At 52.4% G+C, this 17,961-nt stretch overlaps 1 protein-coding gene across 1 annotated transcript; it reads left to right on the top strand.

The window, feature by feature from the left end:
* The first annotated feature begins 10,800 nt into the window (after positions 1-10,800).
* LOC132079174 (mucin-2-like) lies at positions 10,801-16,827 on the top strand. The gene is made up of 3 exons (XM_059481656.1): positions 10,801-11,187; positions 13,933-14,056; positions 14,687-16,827. Exons 1-3 carry the CDS (start codon positions 11,124-11,126, stop codon positions 15,759-15,761), a joined length of 1,263 nt encoding a protein of 420 aa, XP_059337639.1. The 5' UTR covers positions 10,801-11,123; the 3' UTR covers positions 15,762-16,827.
* The last annotated feature ends 1,134 nt before the right edge of the window (positions 16,828-17,961 follow it).

A 17,961-nucleotide genomic window follows, 5' to 3' on the forward strand; every position in this document is an offset into this window, starting at 1 on the left:
TCCCCACAAACACTCAGGTTCTGTTTCCCCTGGGCTGCACTAAAGGTTAGGTTGTAGTGCCCCAGGTTTCAGTCCCATCCATGGGGTAGAGGGAACATTGGCCACATGGGCCTACAGACCTTTTTAAATAAGGAGCCACAGGTTTCTTTCCTCTAACTCCCCTAATCCTTCAGAAATCCTTCATCAGAATCTCCCCAGATATGCCCATACCAGTCCCTTGGATCCACATCTGCTATCACCATCCAGAAATGGATAATCTTACTGTTTGGGGAGTTTTTTGTTGTTGCTTTTGGGTTTTGGTTTTGTGGGAGATTTTCTTTGTTTGGTTGGTTTTTTGTGTGCTTTTATTTTTAATTTTGTTTTTGACTTTTTTTTTTGTCTGGTTTTTGAGAGGCTTTTTGTTGGGTTTTTGTTTGGGGAGTTTTTTGTTTGGTTGGTTTGGGGTTTTTTTTTTTTTTTTTTGACAGCCTTATTTCAATCCTTCATTCCAATAAACATACTTGCTCTCCTTCCCTGTTGTTTCTTCTAAGCCATCTGTGTCCAGCTGTTTCTCTGTTTCCAGTCTCCTGGAGTAGCCACACTGTGCCTGTGCTGTACCAGTGGCGCTCCCAAGGTGGCACACACGCTCTTTGCCGTGTCCTCTTCTGCCGCGGGCCCTGCTGTGTCTCTGCCACCTCCTCCAGCTCCAGCCCCTTCTCCTCCACCCACTCCATCCCTAAAGGAGAAGGGGCACAGCCCTGACTCCCCAGAACCCTCTCTATTGACACTCTGCTGACTCTGCCAAATAAAATGTTGTGTAATCCTATAAAAACAAGGCAAGTAATATGTCCAAATGGAATTTATTTACAAGACAGCTGGCAGAAGAGCTTTTATTTGCTCAGAGTGGCTCTTTCTGGCAGAGGGCCCCTCCTGTTAGCAGCAGGGCTGTGCCCACCTCAGGCTGTGCTGGGGCTGATGAGCCCTCAGGAGGACACACTGCACCCCAGGGCTGGAGGCTGGGGCTTTTGGGCACAAGGAAGTCAGGAGCTGATGTGGTCTGATGCTTTCTCCTAGATGAGAACCTCTGTTCTCAGCCTGCCTGTCCCCTGGGCCATCCCCATCAAACCTTCTTTGATGCATTCCCTCCCTCCTCTCCCGTGCCCTGCAGGGTTCCCTTGGCAAGGAGCAAGTGCTGAAAGGCTCCTGCCACCCTCCCCCATGTCACTTGAGCTCCTTGCGTGCCCCAGCAGCTTCCTGGTGCCTCTGAGTGCAGATCCAACTAAGATCCAGTCATATCTGGAGGTACAATCCTGAAGGAGCTCCATAGGTGCTGGACCACACTGAGCAGGCTCAAGTCAAGCTGCTCTTTTGGCACCCTCTTCAAATGTCACCTCAAACAAAAAGGAAGAGGGCAGGGAAAAGCTACCTTGTGATGGGATATCCATGCTTTGTTGAGTCTGGACAATCTGGGGCAGATTTAGCTTCTTAGCTCTGGCCAGCCTCTGCTTGATGGTGAGAGACATCTTCTGGAAGGCAGAGGGAGTCAGCTGAAAGGTAAAAAACCACCAAGAGCTCAGAAATGCACTTGTTCATAGAGGCTTTTCTTGTTCACTTGCTACTGATGAATAATTTGTGATCACAGCCACTAGGACAGTTCTGGAAGCCCTGGAAGTTACCTGCTGAAATATTTAACATCAGTAAATTAATGATATAGAGCAGAATGCACATGCTGTAGCCACGTGGCTCTGCCCCATTAGCTTCTGTGTGATTTGATGTGACATGTTTGGGGATTTCTGCTCTTTGGGCATTTGTTTCCTCTTTAGTTTCACTGGATTGAGCTGGTGACCTTTGCAGAGAGTGGGGAGGAGTTATCAGAACTCCCCTAACCCCAGCCTTGCCCAGCACTCACAGCCCCCAGTGTGGAGATGTCACTGCTGGGTGAGTCCAGGGGGGCAGGAGAGCAGCTCTGTGCCAAGGCTGGAGTGCACAGCAATGGCTCCAAGCTTCAGGGCTCTCTCTTTAATGAGCATTTGTTTCTCTGCCTGCCCTCACAGACCCCTCCCCAGAAGAACACAGAGCTCTCCTGACACAGCCCCAGCACCAGAACATCTCCAGTCACTGAGCTGCAGTCAGCAAAGGGACATTTGTGGGTGGGGAGGGGAATTGCCCTGACCCCACTGCTGGGCTGGATCTGTGCTCCCACAGGAGATGGGACACAGGAGCTGGTTTGGAACCTGTTCTAGCTGGGACCAGCCCTGTCTCTCAGAGCTCCTGGCAGAGTTTGAGCTGCCCTGCACATGCCAGGTGCCCAAGGCAGGCTGGTGGGAGCAGCACAAGTGAGTGTCCAGCCTGGCAGAAGGAATTAGTGCCACACAAAGGGGATGGAGAGCAGCACACCCTCATGGCTTCAGCTGGACATTGGTTCAGCTTGGCTCAGGGAGGGGATCTGCAGCCTCACAGAGCTGCTGGACAACACGTGGGGCAAAGAGAGAAGGGACACAACAGGAGTTTCCAGCCTTGACACAGCTCGGGCCCAGGCACAGTGGTTACTCACAGGTTTCTCTGCCTGTCTGACGAATTTTCGATTACAATGTTCCACAACTCTGCCCTGGGATCCAGAAGCCATTGTGGAGAATGTCCGGCCTGGATCATTTGTGCCACTGGCCGTGTCTTGGCTCACCTGGAAGGAGCAACAATAGAACTCTGAAACTCCAGAATTCCATTCAGGCAGACCCAAAGGATACACTGGTGTCTCCAGCCTGTGGGATCCTTCAGAAGTGAAGGACATGAGGCCATCCCACCCTGATTTATCATTAGACCATATTTTAGTTTTTGAGTTAAGATTCATAGAAGTAAATCCCCAGAACAAACAGAACCGCCTTTTGTTTCAGTGTGCAGTCCCATGAGCCAAAAGACTTGTCAGAGGCTGGTGGCACTTAACATCTCCCACCTTTTCCATTACTTTTGTAACCCCATTTTCTGACGTTATTAACCAAATCTCCGTTAATATCCAAACTGTCCTTTATCACTTTAACAGTTTTCTTGGTGGGAACAGAAGGAAAGTGAATGTCACTCGCCTGCTGGCCTGGGTTTGTCACCGAGGGAGCAGGACCAGCCGGTGGTCAGGGGACGGTGGCATTGTCCCCTGCAGGACCAGCCACATGATGGCATTGTCCCCTGCAGGAGCGGCTCCTCCAGCCCGGGGAGCTCCGCAGAGCCTTGCCCGGGGCAGAGCGCGGGGTGCGCTCCTCGGGGCCCGCGGGAGCCTTTCCAGGGCAGAAAGGACAAAGGACGGGTGTCCCTTCCTCACAGCCTGTCACATTAGGGCAGGGGGCAGAGCAGGAGCTGACCGAGGGCCAGGCGTGGCTGGGTTTGTTCCTTGTCAGCCATCCGGTGGGTGCCCAGGGGAAGCAGAGCATCCTTTGCCGATGGTTTTTCCTCCCGGCGGATGGCGGGGGCCGGGGGCGCCCGGGGGCGGCTGCAGCGCTGCCCGGCAGCTCTCCCAGAGAGACCCTCTGCTCCTGTCACAGCTCAGAGGAGCCTCAGGGCTCCTGCTCCTTGTGCGTGGCTTGGCCTCTAAATTGCACCCCACTGGGCTGCAGTTCTCACGAGTCACGGGCTGGGGATGGACAGGGAGGATGGGACAGAGGGACGACTCCGGGCTCCAGGTCAATGAGAAGGGACACAGACACTTCTGCTCTTGTAGACAGTTCATTCTCTTTTGGCACACCGTTATGAACAGAACTGCCTTTGCTTATAGCCCTGGTTTGACATCAGCACTGTCCTAGGGAGGGAAACTGTTCCCCAATTAACACCTTGAATCCCAGACGTACCTCATCTCTGCTTTCTTCAGTTCTTCCCTGCTGCCTCCTTGAGTTGATTTGCAATATTCCCACCTGGGGCAGGAACCCCTCTTACCCTTACCCACAGCACCCTCTTTTTATCCCCAGCCAACAACAAAATGCTAATGTCCGGCACCTGTTGCTCTTTTAGGCAGGACAGCTGCATTGACCCTAAAAACACACCCACAGTCACGACAGCAGGTTAGGAGCCTGAGAATCTCGTGCATCAGGCAGTGAGACAGGCATGATGCTGTCATGGTTCCAGAAAGAAAGCTTGGCTGAGGCAAAAGCACGCTGCCCTGGAAACAGGCTGGCTGTTCATGTAAATGCACTGCTGAGGGAGCAGCCCCCCAGTGGGGTCACAGCTGAAACCCACGGGAGTGTGGAGGCTCTGGGCAGAGCCAGAGGCGGAGGGAGGATACACCCTGTTCTAACAACGTGAGGTGCAGAAAAGCTGGGGTGGGAGGGGAAGGGGTCCGGTGACTCCCTGGTCTCTCAGCTAGCAAGGGTTGAAAAGGGTTAAAATCCTGGGCAGGAAAATGTTTGCCTGGGCTTGTTTTTCACCCAGCCCGAGTGTCGAGTGTCCGTTTATTGTGCTGGACCACGGAAAGGCTTCCTGGCTTTCCTGGCTGCTGGGAGCTGTGCAGGCTCCGGGGCTGTCGGCTGCTGCCCCTGTGTCACCCCGAAACGAGTGGGGTGACAGCTCCGCTCTGAAAGGCTGTGACATCCCATTCTGCTGGGAGGGAAGGGCTCAGCTCAGCCCAGGGGCTGCCAGTGCCCCGGCACAGTCACCTCTGTCAGGTCACAGCCCTGCACGTGGCAGCCCCCGTTGTTTTTGGGGCTGGCCCACAGATCCCAGCAGCCCCCATGGAGACACTGCTGGGGAGCAGCCCCGTGGCTCCACTGCAGAGAGGTTTGGGGCTCTCTCCTTCACCCACCATCATGGCTTAATGTCAAACAGCTCCCACAGCCTTTCTTGGAAGGCTCTCAGACATCTCCTGGCCAGAGGAGGCGGGGAGAGGTGAGCCTTTCTGGGAACAGAGCCGATTCTGGTAAGCTCCTTTCTTCGAGACTGCCGGCGTGTGGAGACACGCTGGATGGAGAAGTGGGAAGAGGGGATGTGGAGAGGTGCTGGCGTGGGGCCCAGTGGCTGGCTCTGTGGCAGATGGGGACTCACAGCACCCCAGGCAAAGGGCTGGGGCAGGACCTGGCTGTTCCTGCCAGGGAAGCCCTTCCAGGACATGAGGATGCCTTGCACAGTCACTCACAGCTCCTGCTGACATGGGAAGGAGGAAGAGAGGGAGTAAGCCCCGAATAGGGAGGCTGCTGCAAATAGGCACATGCCTCATCCTCTCCCACAGCCCAGGCAGCAGGCACTAGCCTGGCCTCAGGCTCTGGCAGAGGTGAAATAGCAGAGCCATGGCACTTTGCTGCTCCCCACCTTCTGTCCAATCCACAGAGGCTCCAGAAGAATCTTTTTCCAGGAAGCAAAGGAGGGGAGAGCCCCCTTCATCACCCTGGCACAGCCACCCCTGTGCCAAGGGAGAGCCTGGCAGCAGCTCCAGCAGCAGCCGTGGTCTCCTGTGGCACATGGAGATTTCTGTCTTGCCCTCCTGACCACTGTTGTTGCCACTCTCACCTGCAGGGCTGTGGCAGGAGACTGCCCTTCCATGGATCATGGAATCACAGGACAGTTTGGATTGGAAGAGATCTTTAAATGCCATCTGGTCCAACAGCCCCTGCCATGGGCAGAGACACCTTCCACTATTCCAGATTGCTCAGAGCCTCATCCAACCTGGCCTTGAACAATTCCAGGGATGGGCCAGCCACAGCTTCTCTGGATAATCTGTGCCAGGGCCTTGCCACACATGTAGGGAATAATTTATTCCACATATCCAATCTAATCCTGGTTTCTGTCAGTTTGAAGCCATCTTGTCCTGTCATTCCATGCCTTGTCCAAATTTCCTCTCCAGCTCTCTTGTAGTCCCATTAGTACTGGAAAGGCTCTAAAGTGTTCCTGGAACCTTCTCCAGGCTCAACAACCCCAGCTGTCTCAGCCTGTCTCCACAGCAGAAGTGCTCCAGCCCTCAGAGCATCTTGGTGGTGTCTGGACATGCTCCAGCAGCTCCACATTCCTGCTGGGGCCCCAGAGCTGGGGGGACAGATCCTCTGTCTGTCCTCCATCGTGCCAGCTTTGTGGGACGGTTCCCTTCAGGCCCTGCAGCTACACAGAAGGACTGGGACATCAGGATGTCTCTGCAGGGACTTGGGCAGGAGCCAAGGGCTTGATGAGTTCAGGGGAGCCTGCTCTGGTACAGTCCCTTCATGCTCCTCCTCAGCTGAAATCTGCCCAGGTTTCACCTCTGCCATGCAGGAACATTTCCCAGGAGCTCCCCATCCCCTTTCCTAGGAAGGAGCTTGCTCCCATGGCTGCCTTGCTCTATGGGAGGCAAGTGACCCTTCCCTGTTTAGAGAAAGCATAACCATGGTGTGCACTGAAGAGCTCCGTGTTTGTTTTTGTAAACACAATATTTTCAAACAACTTGAATCTTGTTTGTTGCAGCAGACACGGCAGCCCTTGGCAGCTTCCATGGGACAGGCACAGGATGAGTTTTCCTCAGTCCAGGCTGCTCCAGCTGCCAAGGAGAGGCAGCAATTCCCACTGCAGGTGTGCACCTTGCCCTGCAGTGTCCCACTGGGATCAGCCAGCAGTTTGCAGCTTGGGTGCGATGCTGCCGGGGAAGAGCTGCATCCCACAGCCTGGCTGCCTTGGGATGCTGACTGGTAGCTGTGGAAAACACGGAGTATCAGCACTTTGCACTGTGTGCTGGGCTTCAAATTGGTTCTCATTTATGGAGAAGGAGGAAGCCATTGTGTTCAGAGAAGTGAAAGCCAGTGTGATGTTCTCTACTACTTTTGAAAACACTTTCTACGTAAAGCAGTTCCCTTAAAACACAACCTCCAGAATGGTCAGTACTTCCAAAATTGGAGTTTTCCGTCCCCTGTGGAGACACTGGCTGCAGACAGATCCAGACATCTGCTTTTCATTTCCTGCTTCATTCTTAAATGTGAGAAAATACGAAATCATGTGGTGCCTTTCTTGATCCCCTGCCATTTATTTCTCTCCCTTATTACAGTAATGGCTCAAGAGCCCTACATGAACCACAGAGGCTTCTCCAAAGGGCATCTCCAAAGCAAGAGGCCCCATTTGGCTCTAAGGAATCTTCTCCTGAGTTTGGCAAGGATGTCCTTTGTCAGGAGAGAGGGGCTGGTGAGTTGGTTTGTGTCAGAGCAGTGGCCGAGCTGCCAACACCACTGAGGAGAGGTGGGTTAGTGTGAGCATGAGCTGCCACGAGCAGCTGGGAGCTTTGTCAGGGGAGAGAGAATCCCATCCTATGTCGAGAGCTGGAGTCAAATGTCAGTGTGTCTCCCTTGCAGCACCGACCCTGGCTGGGCTGTCCCAAAACCTAAATGTTCCTGCTGCCTCCATCCAGCAAGGCCCTGGGATGGAGGACAATGCTGTGGGCAGACAAGGATGCTGTCAGTACCTGCTCCCAGGCCCTGCTCTAGTGTCACCAACTCCTGAGCCTGGAGACCTCCTGAACATGCTTCCCATGAAGTGGAAATTCCCATGAAGTGGAAAATCAACATTCTCTTCTGATCCACTCTGGCATCTTTCTTTCACAGGCTCCTACCTCTCACTTACTTTCCCTTTTAATTCTCAGTCTTGACCTTATTTCAAGGAATCCAAATCTACTGTAACAAAAAATTCTTTCACAAGGAATCAAACAGCAAACACTTCCAGGAGGGAAACTCCCTGTAGGAGGTGGGGTTGGTGTTCTGGGGCTATTTCCTGTTTGTTTAGGACACCGCCCACATTCTCTTTATATGTTGTTTTGCATATAAAGCTTTGCAGATTCAAGGTGCTTTTGCCTTCACCAGCAATTCCTGAGGCATTAGTCACAGATTCCCTCCGCCTGTGGGGACCTTGACCCTGTGCACAGCTCAAGTTGGTTGTGAACAGCTCTGGTAGGTGGGGAATGCTGGAGCTGCTTTCAGGTCTCTCCTGGGTAAGATAGGATCTGGCACTTTGACCTGAGCTATATGTGGTTTGGAACAATAAAGGAGTTCCTGGCTAAGGGCTGCAGCAATCAAAGGTTAGGGAATGACATCAGATCAAGCTTCTGAGTGTGCCTGGTGCCTGTCACCAATGTCCCCAGCAGACCTTGTTCTCCTTTTGTTCTGCACCAAACCCAGTGTTTAGGTAGCAGAGCATCTGTCCTGCTACAAAAATGACTTTAGAGCAGAGCAGGGGCTGGAGGCAGAGAGCCCAGCCTCCAGCACGGACACTGAACTGTCTGGTGTGACATCCTTTGGTGGGTGCTGAGGGCACACCTGGGGCAGTGCTGGAAGGCCCAGAGCTTGCAGGAACCCCTGGTGGTGCCCAGTGTGCACTGTGTGTCCCTCTGCCCACACTCCATGGCAGGAACACGGGTGAATGTTTGTGGATGCTTTCCCGTGTCCATGTTTCTTACTGCAGTTACATACAGGGGGAAAAATCAACCCTCTTCCTGTTATCTACTGCTTTTCTTTGGGGTGCAAAGGGTTGCCTCAAGAAATCTCCCAAAAAAGAAATGGGAGCAGGCTGGGATAAGCTGGCCCTGGTTCCCAGTTACTCAGTTTTTCTGCTCTTTGTTTCCTCAAAGCCTTGGAAGTCCCTGGCTGGCAGGGTTGCATACTCCATCACTTGGATGCTGTGATTCTTCTGGGATTGCTCATGTAGGAGCTCACCTGCCTGCCTGCACTCATCACAATTTCATCTACAGGTCCAGATCTGCACTGAAAAACAACCTGCTAATCCTGGAAACTAAAATTTTCCTTCAGTGAAACAAATCAAATTGAGAAAGCAAGTGCCCAGGCAATTCCTACTGTAACTAAACATAAAATCTGTTGAATCTGAAGAGAAATCCTGAGATCCTTCATTGTCATGTGGGAATCCATAAAATGAGAATGTTTTGGGAAAGCTGCCTCAGAGACAGCAGAACTGTGATTAGAGTTAAGGGGCCTGCCTTTTGCAGCTTTCCCAAAGCCTTCTGATTTTAAGGATTCCCACATGTCTGTGCTTTACCACTAGTTGTATCACAAATATCTCCTGGAATACATCAGATCCTCTGACTTTAGGTTCCTCAATGCTGCAAGGGTCTGGTGTGGAGGAGCAGATGTGGGATGGGATGGGATGGGATGGGATGGGATGGGATGGGATGGGATGGGATGGGATGGGATGGGATAGGAAATGGGTTGGCAGTGATGGTGCCAGTTTTCTGCCAGCTGCAGCCCAGGCTTGTCACTGCTCACTGGAGCTGCCTGCTCCCACTGGAGGCAGTTGCTGTGCCTCTGTGCCCTGCTTTTGGTGGGAAATACAGGGCTTGGTGGTGGCTCAGGCCCTCGCTGCTACCAGCCCTTGGTGGCTCGTGGTGTCCCACAAAGCCACACTGAGGCTGCAGCTGCCCTCCACACTCCTGCTGTGGAATTTCCTGTGCAGATGTCACCTCCAAATCGAGCTGCTGAGCTCACAGGGAGCAAATGGAGATGTCCAAAAGTGACCTAGAGGAGTCCTCTGCCAGGTAAAAGACCTCCAGCCCAACCTGCAGAGGAACAGCAGCTGCCAGAGAGCAGTTTGTGCCTTAAAACAACAACGCCTGTGGCAAGTTATGCCTTTGGCAAACAAAGCACTCCCACTTAGCTGAATGTCAGAGCCCTTCCTCAGTTTTACCTATCTCTGGCAGCAAACCCTTTGCAGAAAAGGCAGGTCCTGTTCCTTCAGGGGGGATGTGAGCACATGTAGGCTGTGCCATCACTTCCAACAGCCGAGGTGCCCAATGGCTTCAGGCAATGCCATTTCCTGGGACAAAAGTTTCCTGTGGACCTTGAGAAAACACCATTTGGGGAAGGGCCAGAAAACATCCCAACAAACTCAGCATGTTCTGTTCTTGCGAGAGCAAATAGACTATTTCAAGCCTTAAATTTTATTTCATTTCCTTGAAATGGCCTCTTTCTTCTAATACAATAAAACAAAAACTGAAGTTGCAGGCTGGGATTTTCACCAAATGCAATATATGGAAACCAGGGGGTTTTTGCTTTTGAAAAATAAAATCCCAACTGGAATTTCCCACTGCACAGAGATGCCAGATTTTCACCAGCCTAAGTAAACTTCAGCCTAAAAGATTTCTTTTCCAAGGCAGTCACAGACCCAGTCTGGAGCTTATCTTAATCTTTCAGTTGAGGGAATTGTTAGGGGAAAACTGTTCTGTCTCCTGGGACCGGAGATGAAAGAGAAAGGAAAGGTGCAGGATGTGGCTGCAGTGCTGGTACATCCTCTCCTGACCTGCCACTGGGGCTGCCGCTGGAAAGCCCTGACACAGCCTGGTCCCTGCAGAGCTGGGGCTCTCCTGCTCCTGGGGCTCTCCTGCTCCCAGCAGCAGCAAGACCCCGATGTCTGAGCCCCCTGTTCATGGAAAATCAGGCAGCAGCAAGATCCCGATGTCTGAGCCCCCGTGTTCATGGAAAATCAGGCAGCAGCAAGACCCCGATGTCTGAGCCCCCGTGTTCATGGAAAATCAGGCTGTCCTAGCGAGCACACACTGCAGACAGCACGGCCAGGGCACAGCAGCTGCCTGCAGAGCCACCGGGTCCCTGCTCATCCCTCTCCTTGTGTTTGGTGATGCTCCTTAGAGGCAGCCTGGCCTGAGATCGAAGTGCAGCTGATGAGCTCACGATCCTGATTAGCAAATTCCGTCTCTTTTGGCCTAATGACTGCTGCTGTAAGATGGCTGCCAAAAAGGAAAGGAATAACTGCTTTGGCATTTTGGGTAATTAATGAGCTTACTGAGCAGCGGGGAGCTGCAGTTGAAGGTGGGGAGCGCTTTCCCAGCCTAAGGACAGTGATGCTTTGGTGAGAGAGGAGGAGGGAGCAGCCGACCTCTGCAAGTCCCTGCCTGAATAATTTGCCAAGCAGTCTGGGCTGCTGTGCGTGCTTTGGGAAAATCTGGTGTGAGTACATCTGGGGAATTCCAGGAGCCATCCCACTGCCTCTGCTATTCCCTGCCCTCTCCCTGTTCCCTCCTCCTCCTGGCGTCACCCTTGGACACGTGAATAACAACTAAAGCTCTGTCTCGGGGTTTCTCAATCCCGAATGAGCGGCGGCGTCTGTGTTGCTCCGGGGGATGCGATAAGCAGCCGGGAGTGGGAAATACAGCCGGGAATCCCTGCCTGCCTGCCTTTCCTCCTGCCCACCACGGGAACATGACGGCTGCCTGTCTCCAGATGCTGCTGTGGGCCCTGTACCTGGTGGTGACCCTGGCTGGAGGTGAGACACGGCTCCGCTCGTCCCCACCCTGCCCGGGGACAGCCGGGCTCGGGGGGATGGCCATGGGGCCGGGACGGGGGCGGTGGCACTGGATGAGGCTGTAGGGACCTGTGCGGGAGGGATGCAGGGGATCTCAGGGCAGGATCAGGCTGGGTTTGGGAAGCGGTTTGGGGGGCGGGGGGAAGCCAATAAATGGCCGCAATCCCGGCAGCAGGGACATCCGAGAGCGCCGAGATGGCTTCTGTCACACGGGAGGGCAGATGGTGAGAGCGGCGGAGACGCTTCCCGATAACATCTGTTAAGAAAAAAAGCATGATGCGCTTCTCGTCCCCCTTTTTCACGTGCCTGGGGACGTTGCAGGAAGGCTGCAGCCTCGTCAAGGATGGGTGGGGGTCTGAGGAGACGACACCGTGTGCTGCAGGTGCCAGCGCTGCCGTCCCTGTGAGGCAGGGGGGTGTCACTGTCACTGCTGTCACACACTGCAGTGTGTGTTTGTGAGGGGAGCCTCTCCTGCTCGGACAGAGATCTCTGCGGGCTGTGTGTGAGGGGAGCCTCTCCTGCCCTCAGGACAGAGATCTCTGCGGGCTGTGTGTGAGGGGAGCCTCTCCTGCCCTCAGGACAGAGATCTCTGCGGGCTGTGTGTGAGGGGAGCCTCTCCTGCCCTCAGGACAGAGATCTCTGCGGGCTGTGTGTGAGGGGAGCCTCTCCTGCCCTCAGGACAGAGATCTCTGCGGGCTCCGGGCCGTGCTGGGCCGGCTCTGCCGGGGCCAGGCTCGCTGTCGTGGCTGTGACACAGCTCCGTGCTCGCCACCCTTCAGCAGGGCGGTGCTGGGCTGTCCCGCAGGCTCCCAGCACCGCAGGCAAGGCTGGACTGTGCCCGGAGCCAAGGGGTGATTATTCCCAAAGAGTCCCTGAGATCCGTGTCCTGCTGCCAGGACACGGGAGCAGTGATGGAGCTCCTCCCTCCGGCACACCTCCGGGCAGGTTCTGCAGCGCTGGCCCGAGGAAGGGGGACAGCAGGGACACCAGGCAGGGACACCAGGCACCTCACCCTGCCCTGCGAACCCGCTGCCTGCTCGGCACTGCCTGACTCTGCTCACCCTTTCCCCCAAAAGAGGACACAGGGCTGGCCCTGCTAGAGGCCTGGTGGAGCTCCCTGGAGAAGCTCCTTTGGGGGAACTGTGCTGAAAATTAAGTGCCAATGGCTCCTAAGAGCAGCGGTCCTGGGCCGAAAAACTCCCAGATCCCTTTGGCAAAGAGTCAGATGCAGCTCAGAGAAGCAGGGTGTGTGCCCCGGGAGGAGAGTTCCATGCTCCTGGGGCACCCCTCTGTCCTGGGGAGGCTTTCCAAGCTCCTCCACTCTGAGAGAAACCTACCAGGAGCTCAGCCACATGGAAACCGTTTGCATTGGTGCCAATAATTGTAAAATCAGTTCAAGGATTTCAAAGGAACAGATTTGGTTCTCCAAGGAACAGGGATTGCTCCCCACCATGCAGGGGACGGTGTGGCCCTCTTGTCCCTGTGCCTGTTTTGTTGAACTGTGCTCTGAAAGTGGAGGCCACCAGCTGAATATCCTCTGGCTAATGAGAGTTGATTGGCAAGTCAGCTGCCCTGAATTCCCAGCAGGGAATTCTTGACCCTAAAATGCCACAGAATACATTATTGTGTGAAAAGAGAGTTTTGCTTTAACTTGACTTGACTGAGAGTTGGAAATGGGCTTCTGTAGAGGGGCCACAGGAGTGTTTGCTTGGGATTTCTTTGCAATCATTTCCCCAGTAACTTATTCAAATGATTCAGAGTGCTCTTGCATTGATGCTCATTCTTGTACCTGGTACCTGGATCATTCCTAACTGAAATGCATAAAATTCGCCACATTCCCTTGGGGATCAGGGGCAATATTTTGTAAGAGACAGCCTGATTGAAACCAGATGCCAGTTCCTTTCTTTACAGAGGCTCCAGATAAATCAGGGATTGTTTTTGTAAATCCTGCCCCCAGGGATGTCAGGAACAAGTTGTCAGGATGTGTTGTGCAAGTGCCTGTTGTGGGAGGCTGGAGGTGGATGAATGGCCCCAGTGGTGTGACTGGCCCTGCCCCTTGAAGGGGTCAAGGGGGGGTTATTTTTACACTTTGCAAACTGAAAACTGTGTTTTCTGCTGGAGGTCGAAAAGATGTGTTTGGGAAGCTGGGCTGCTGAGATACCTGTGGGACTGAAGCATCGTTGCCAAAAGGTTCTTGCCCTGCACCCTTTCTCTGAGCCCAGGTGATGCTCAGAGACCATGGGAGCAGAGAGGCAGGATGCTCACCTGGAGGGGAGGTCCCACAGAGATAAGTCTGATAAGGAGAGAGTAGAGCACCCTGTCCACTGGTGAGGCTTGCAGCAGGTCTTTGGGGGATGAAATGTATTTTCTGGGCATTGTGCTGAGACCAGTCCTCCTGGTAGCCAAAGGGAAAAGGTCCTGCAGGTCCAGGGGCTTGCACATTCTACAGGACAAGCTGAAATGCTGTCCCAAAAGCCCACAGGTTTCACAGTGCTTTTTTCCCCTCAGTTTTCTGGGTATCTTATTGCATGTGTGGGGGCTACAAGCAAATTTGGCTTTGTGGTCATCAGGATCTGTCTTCATCTCAGTTCAGCAGGGATTGGAAACTTTCGTGGCTTTGGACTCTTCCCTGGAAAAGGGAGACATTAAGCAGTGCTGGTTTATAGATAAAAGCCAACACTTAATGAATTGAAATTTTTATTTCAGGGCAACCCAAAGCACATGTGACGTGTCCAGGAAGTTGCAGAAATCCTTCACAGAAGTTTATACCAGAGAGGCTGATCAGGAGGTTCTACGAGACTGACTCTAGATGCAAACAAAATGTCATCATGTAAGTGCTGCCCCACTTACAAGTGGGATCAGGGTTAAATGGGTGGGGAAAGGGACTGGGATATGTACCTGGAAGGACAGGGCAGAGGAATGATGTGGGGAGAGAGCTCACGTGTTCCTCTGAAAGCAGATATTTGTCTGAAGACAGATTCAGACTTGTGAGCTTGTCTGGAAATGAGAAAAGCTCCATTTCTTTTCTTTGGCATAATTGCTGTTTTGTGCTTATGCTGAAGTTCATGCACCATTGACACCATTTTATTGCAGCCCAGGGGGTGGCTCCAAAGTGAAGCTGCTGGGTTGACCTTGGGAAGTGTCACAACACCCAGTAAAAGTAAACCTGAGAGGTTTTCCTTAATGCTTGTGTGTCCTGGGGCAGCTGGTGCCTGTGGAGCTTTCTGTGTCCAAGCAGGACAATGCTTCTGAACGTGAAAAGCTTATTAGGGGAAAACCCTTCTCCCATGAGTCATGTTCAGCTGCTCATTCAGTCAGATATCAGAGGCACCTGCCTGCCTTTCCTGAAATGAATCATCCAAACAACACTTGGTCTTTGTATCTACACACCTTCCCCACCGCTCTGATCACCTGAACCAGTGTTTTCTTTATTCAATGAGTGATCCCTTTGTATTTTCAGATTTGTTACTGTGCAGGATAAGGAGATTTGTGTAGATTCAAAGGCAGGCTGGGTGAAGAAGTTCCAAGACAAACTGGGCAGGAAAAGTGCCACAGTGACGCCACCACGTGATGTGACCTCAGCAGAAGAGCCTGGAAGCATTGAGAGACACGTTGGTCTTCCAGAACTGCCTCCATCTCCAGCCACTGCTCCAGCTGGTTTCTTCCAAGGGACTGGAACAACACTCAGGGAGAGAGAACATGCTCCTGCTGCCACCACAGAGGTGTCCAGCAAGCCCCCCCTGGGCAGGCAGGAGCTCCCCCAGCTCCCTGCAGGATCCAGCCCAGTGACACAGGAGGAGGCTCTGCACCCTGGGGTCACTCCAGGAGCCAAGGGGGAGCCCTCAAATTCTCCTGTTACAGCAGATGTGGGCTCCAGGCAGCCCACCCCACGCCCCACTGGTCAGCACACAGCTTCTCCTAACTCCAGTTCAGACCTGATGGCTGCTGCCACAGCATCAATCCAACCTGCACTGGCTGCCAATGGACCCCTGGACCCCACAGGAGCCAGAGCCAACACACCAGACACTGCTGCCAGCAGTTCTGGGTCAGATCTCCCCTCCATCTGGGACAGTGTGAGGACCACAACAGTCACAGAGACAGCACCACAGACTACTCCAGTGTCTACTCTGAGCTCCACCACTGCCACAGACAAAGCTGCTTCTGTCCATACCAACAGGCTTGTTGGTCCCTCTGCAGGGACAACAGCATTTGATCATTCATTGCCTGTAGGGAAGCAAGAGCCTTCAGACACAGGAGTTTTTACTCACCAGGCACTGTCAAGCCAAGCCAGGGTGCAGATGATCACAGTCAGGCCAAACAATCTGCCCCTGCCCAGCTTCCTGTCAAAATCTCAAATGCACTTTGTCATCCCAGTTTCTGTGGTATGTGGACTGACGGTTACCAGTGTTGCCCTTGTGTGGTTGTATCTGAAATTTGGAGTCAAACCAGAGGAAACATCCAGAGAAATGGTGCAGGGCTTGCTCTACCAGCAGGCAGGACATCAAGACAATGCCTATCCAATGGAAGTAATATGAATGCTTCATACATGGACATTTCTGTTTGAGTGTTGCTCCAGAAAAGCTCTTCATGCTGAACTGGTGACCAGTAGGAAGCAAGCCTGGGAATAAAAATCACAGAGAAAACTGGTTTTCTGATAGAGCAGAATGCCCAATAATACATCTACTTCATCGTTGACCAATCACAGTGTTCTGGAAATAAGGGAGACACTTCTTTTCTGCTGGCACTGTTCTGTACAAAGGCTGTGGCTGTTCTCTTGCTGTTGCTGGCTCTTTGCCAGCTGATGTGATTTCCCAAGTCACTCTTGGGAATTTTCTGTGGTTCATCGTGGCCCAGGCAAGAAGCCACTCACCCACCCACACTGCTGGACTTGGGCTCAGCAATCTTAGCACCAAACCCACACAATTTGCACTTAAACTCTCTGCTGCTTCTTTCTTTGCACTTCAGGTCTCTGCTCTGCCTGACCAAGACTGAGCTGGTGCCAGCTGGGTGCTGGCTCTCCCTGGGCTGATGGAATTTACTCTCATCATTTTCTCTTGCTGGAGGCACGAGGAACAGCCCAGCTTTTCAGAAATAGTTGACCAACACTGCATCTGATCAGCGGAATGAAGGTCAGTGCTACAGATTTTCTATTCAGAGAAGCTGGCAGTCCACAGTCTGTCTCCTCCTTGAAATCAAGCCCTTCCTTTTAGCAGCTCTGGGTATTTCTTCTTGCAGATGAATTTTGAGAGCTGGCGCTTGGCAAATCAATGCAATAAATCCCTTCTGCCAGCTGATGCACCTTGTGCCCAGCTGCATCCATCACCAGGGCAGGAAAATGCTGATGAATCTTCACAAATGGGAGAAATCAAGAAGCCACCCAATAATTTTGCTATTCCTGTGTTATCATTGGAACATTTTTGCTTTTCTCTGCAAGCACAAAACCCAGGAAGTGTGGAGCTAAAGGCAATTCTGGATGTAGTCATGAAAAAATTACCACAGCAGACATTCTTTTGATCCCATTTTTTCTCTCTAGAAATAAGCACATTTGCTGATCCTCAAAAAAAAAAAAAAAAAAAAAAAAAAAAAAAAAGAAGCACAAAATGCTTGTTCATGGTTCTGTACTTCAGCCACATTTCAGTTTTTCCATTTTGGATAGCATTGAGCACCAGGCTATGAAAGCACTGTTACAGAACCAGGCTTTTTTAAACCCCAAAGTGATTTTAACACATCCTGACAGTGCTGTACATAAGTCCTATGTTTTATCTGTGGTCAAGTCTTGAAAGCCCTTATAAACTTTGACTCCAGGATAATTCTGCTGGAGTGTGCAAAGGCCTTCATGACGTGATGCTTTGTAAGTAGAGACATATCAAGGGTCAGACCCCAATCAGCCTCAGGGGATCAGATCCCTAACTACAAATATGCATGCAGAAAGTAAAAGCAAGATCAGCAAGAAAAAGATAAGCAAGATGATAAAAAATGATGGGCCAGCTGTAAAGCAGAGCTTGAGGAATGAGGCCTGTTACATCTGTCAGATTGCACCTTCAGGACATCCCTGCAGCCCTGCAGGGGGAGAGGACACCACAGCTGTGCTTGCTCTCTGCCATCACACATCCCTCACTTCTGCAATTTGTTCTGCATTTTGAGGGATTCCTCTCCTTTGCAAGCACAGGATGCAATCAGATCAATTTCAGTGATTAATTTGCAGTGAAACCCTTCCTTGTGCAGCAGCTCAGTTGTGGAACTCTGGTTGGGGTTGATTTTCCTGGAGGGTAAATCTGGCCCTGCCAGTGCCACCTCCCCCTGCACCCACCTGTGCACAGCTGGAACTTGTGAGGTGATGTACTGTGGCATTATTTTTATATGAAACACTAGAAATGTTATTTTTGTAAAAAAGGTTTTATAGCTTTTTGAATGTATGTAATGTCCTGTCTGAGCTGCTTGGAGTTGAGACCTTTGTGGCAGCCCTGTGAAACACTGTGCCTTGTCTGTTCTGTTGCTGGTCTGAGATGGTTTGTGCATGTCCCTGGGGGCTGGATCAGTGCCCAGGCCCTCCAGCAAGCAGGGTGGACACTTGTGTGCTGCAGGTGAAGGGCTGGGGGATGGATGTGCACCAGGAGACCACTTGGAGCCCCCAGTCCTTGGCAGGACCCTGTTCCCAGCTCCACCACCAGCTCCCAGCTGCTGTGATCCCTCAGCAGGAGCAGCTGCTCCTCCAGGCTGGCCCTGTCCTTGTGC

This window comes from Ammospiza nelsoni, chromosome 13, assembly GCF_027579445.1.
Source record: "Ammospiza nelsoni isolate bAmmNel1 chromosome 13, bAmmNel1.pri, whole genome shotgun sequence".
Classification (NCBI taxonomy): Eukaryota; Metazoa; Chordata; class Aves; order Passeriformes; family Passerellidae; genus Ammospiza; species Ammospiza nelsoni.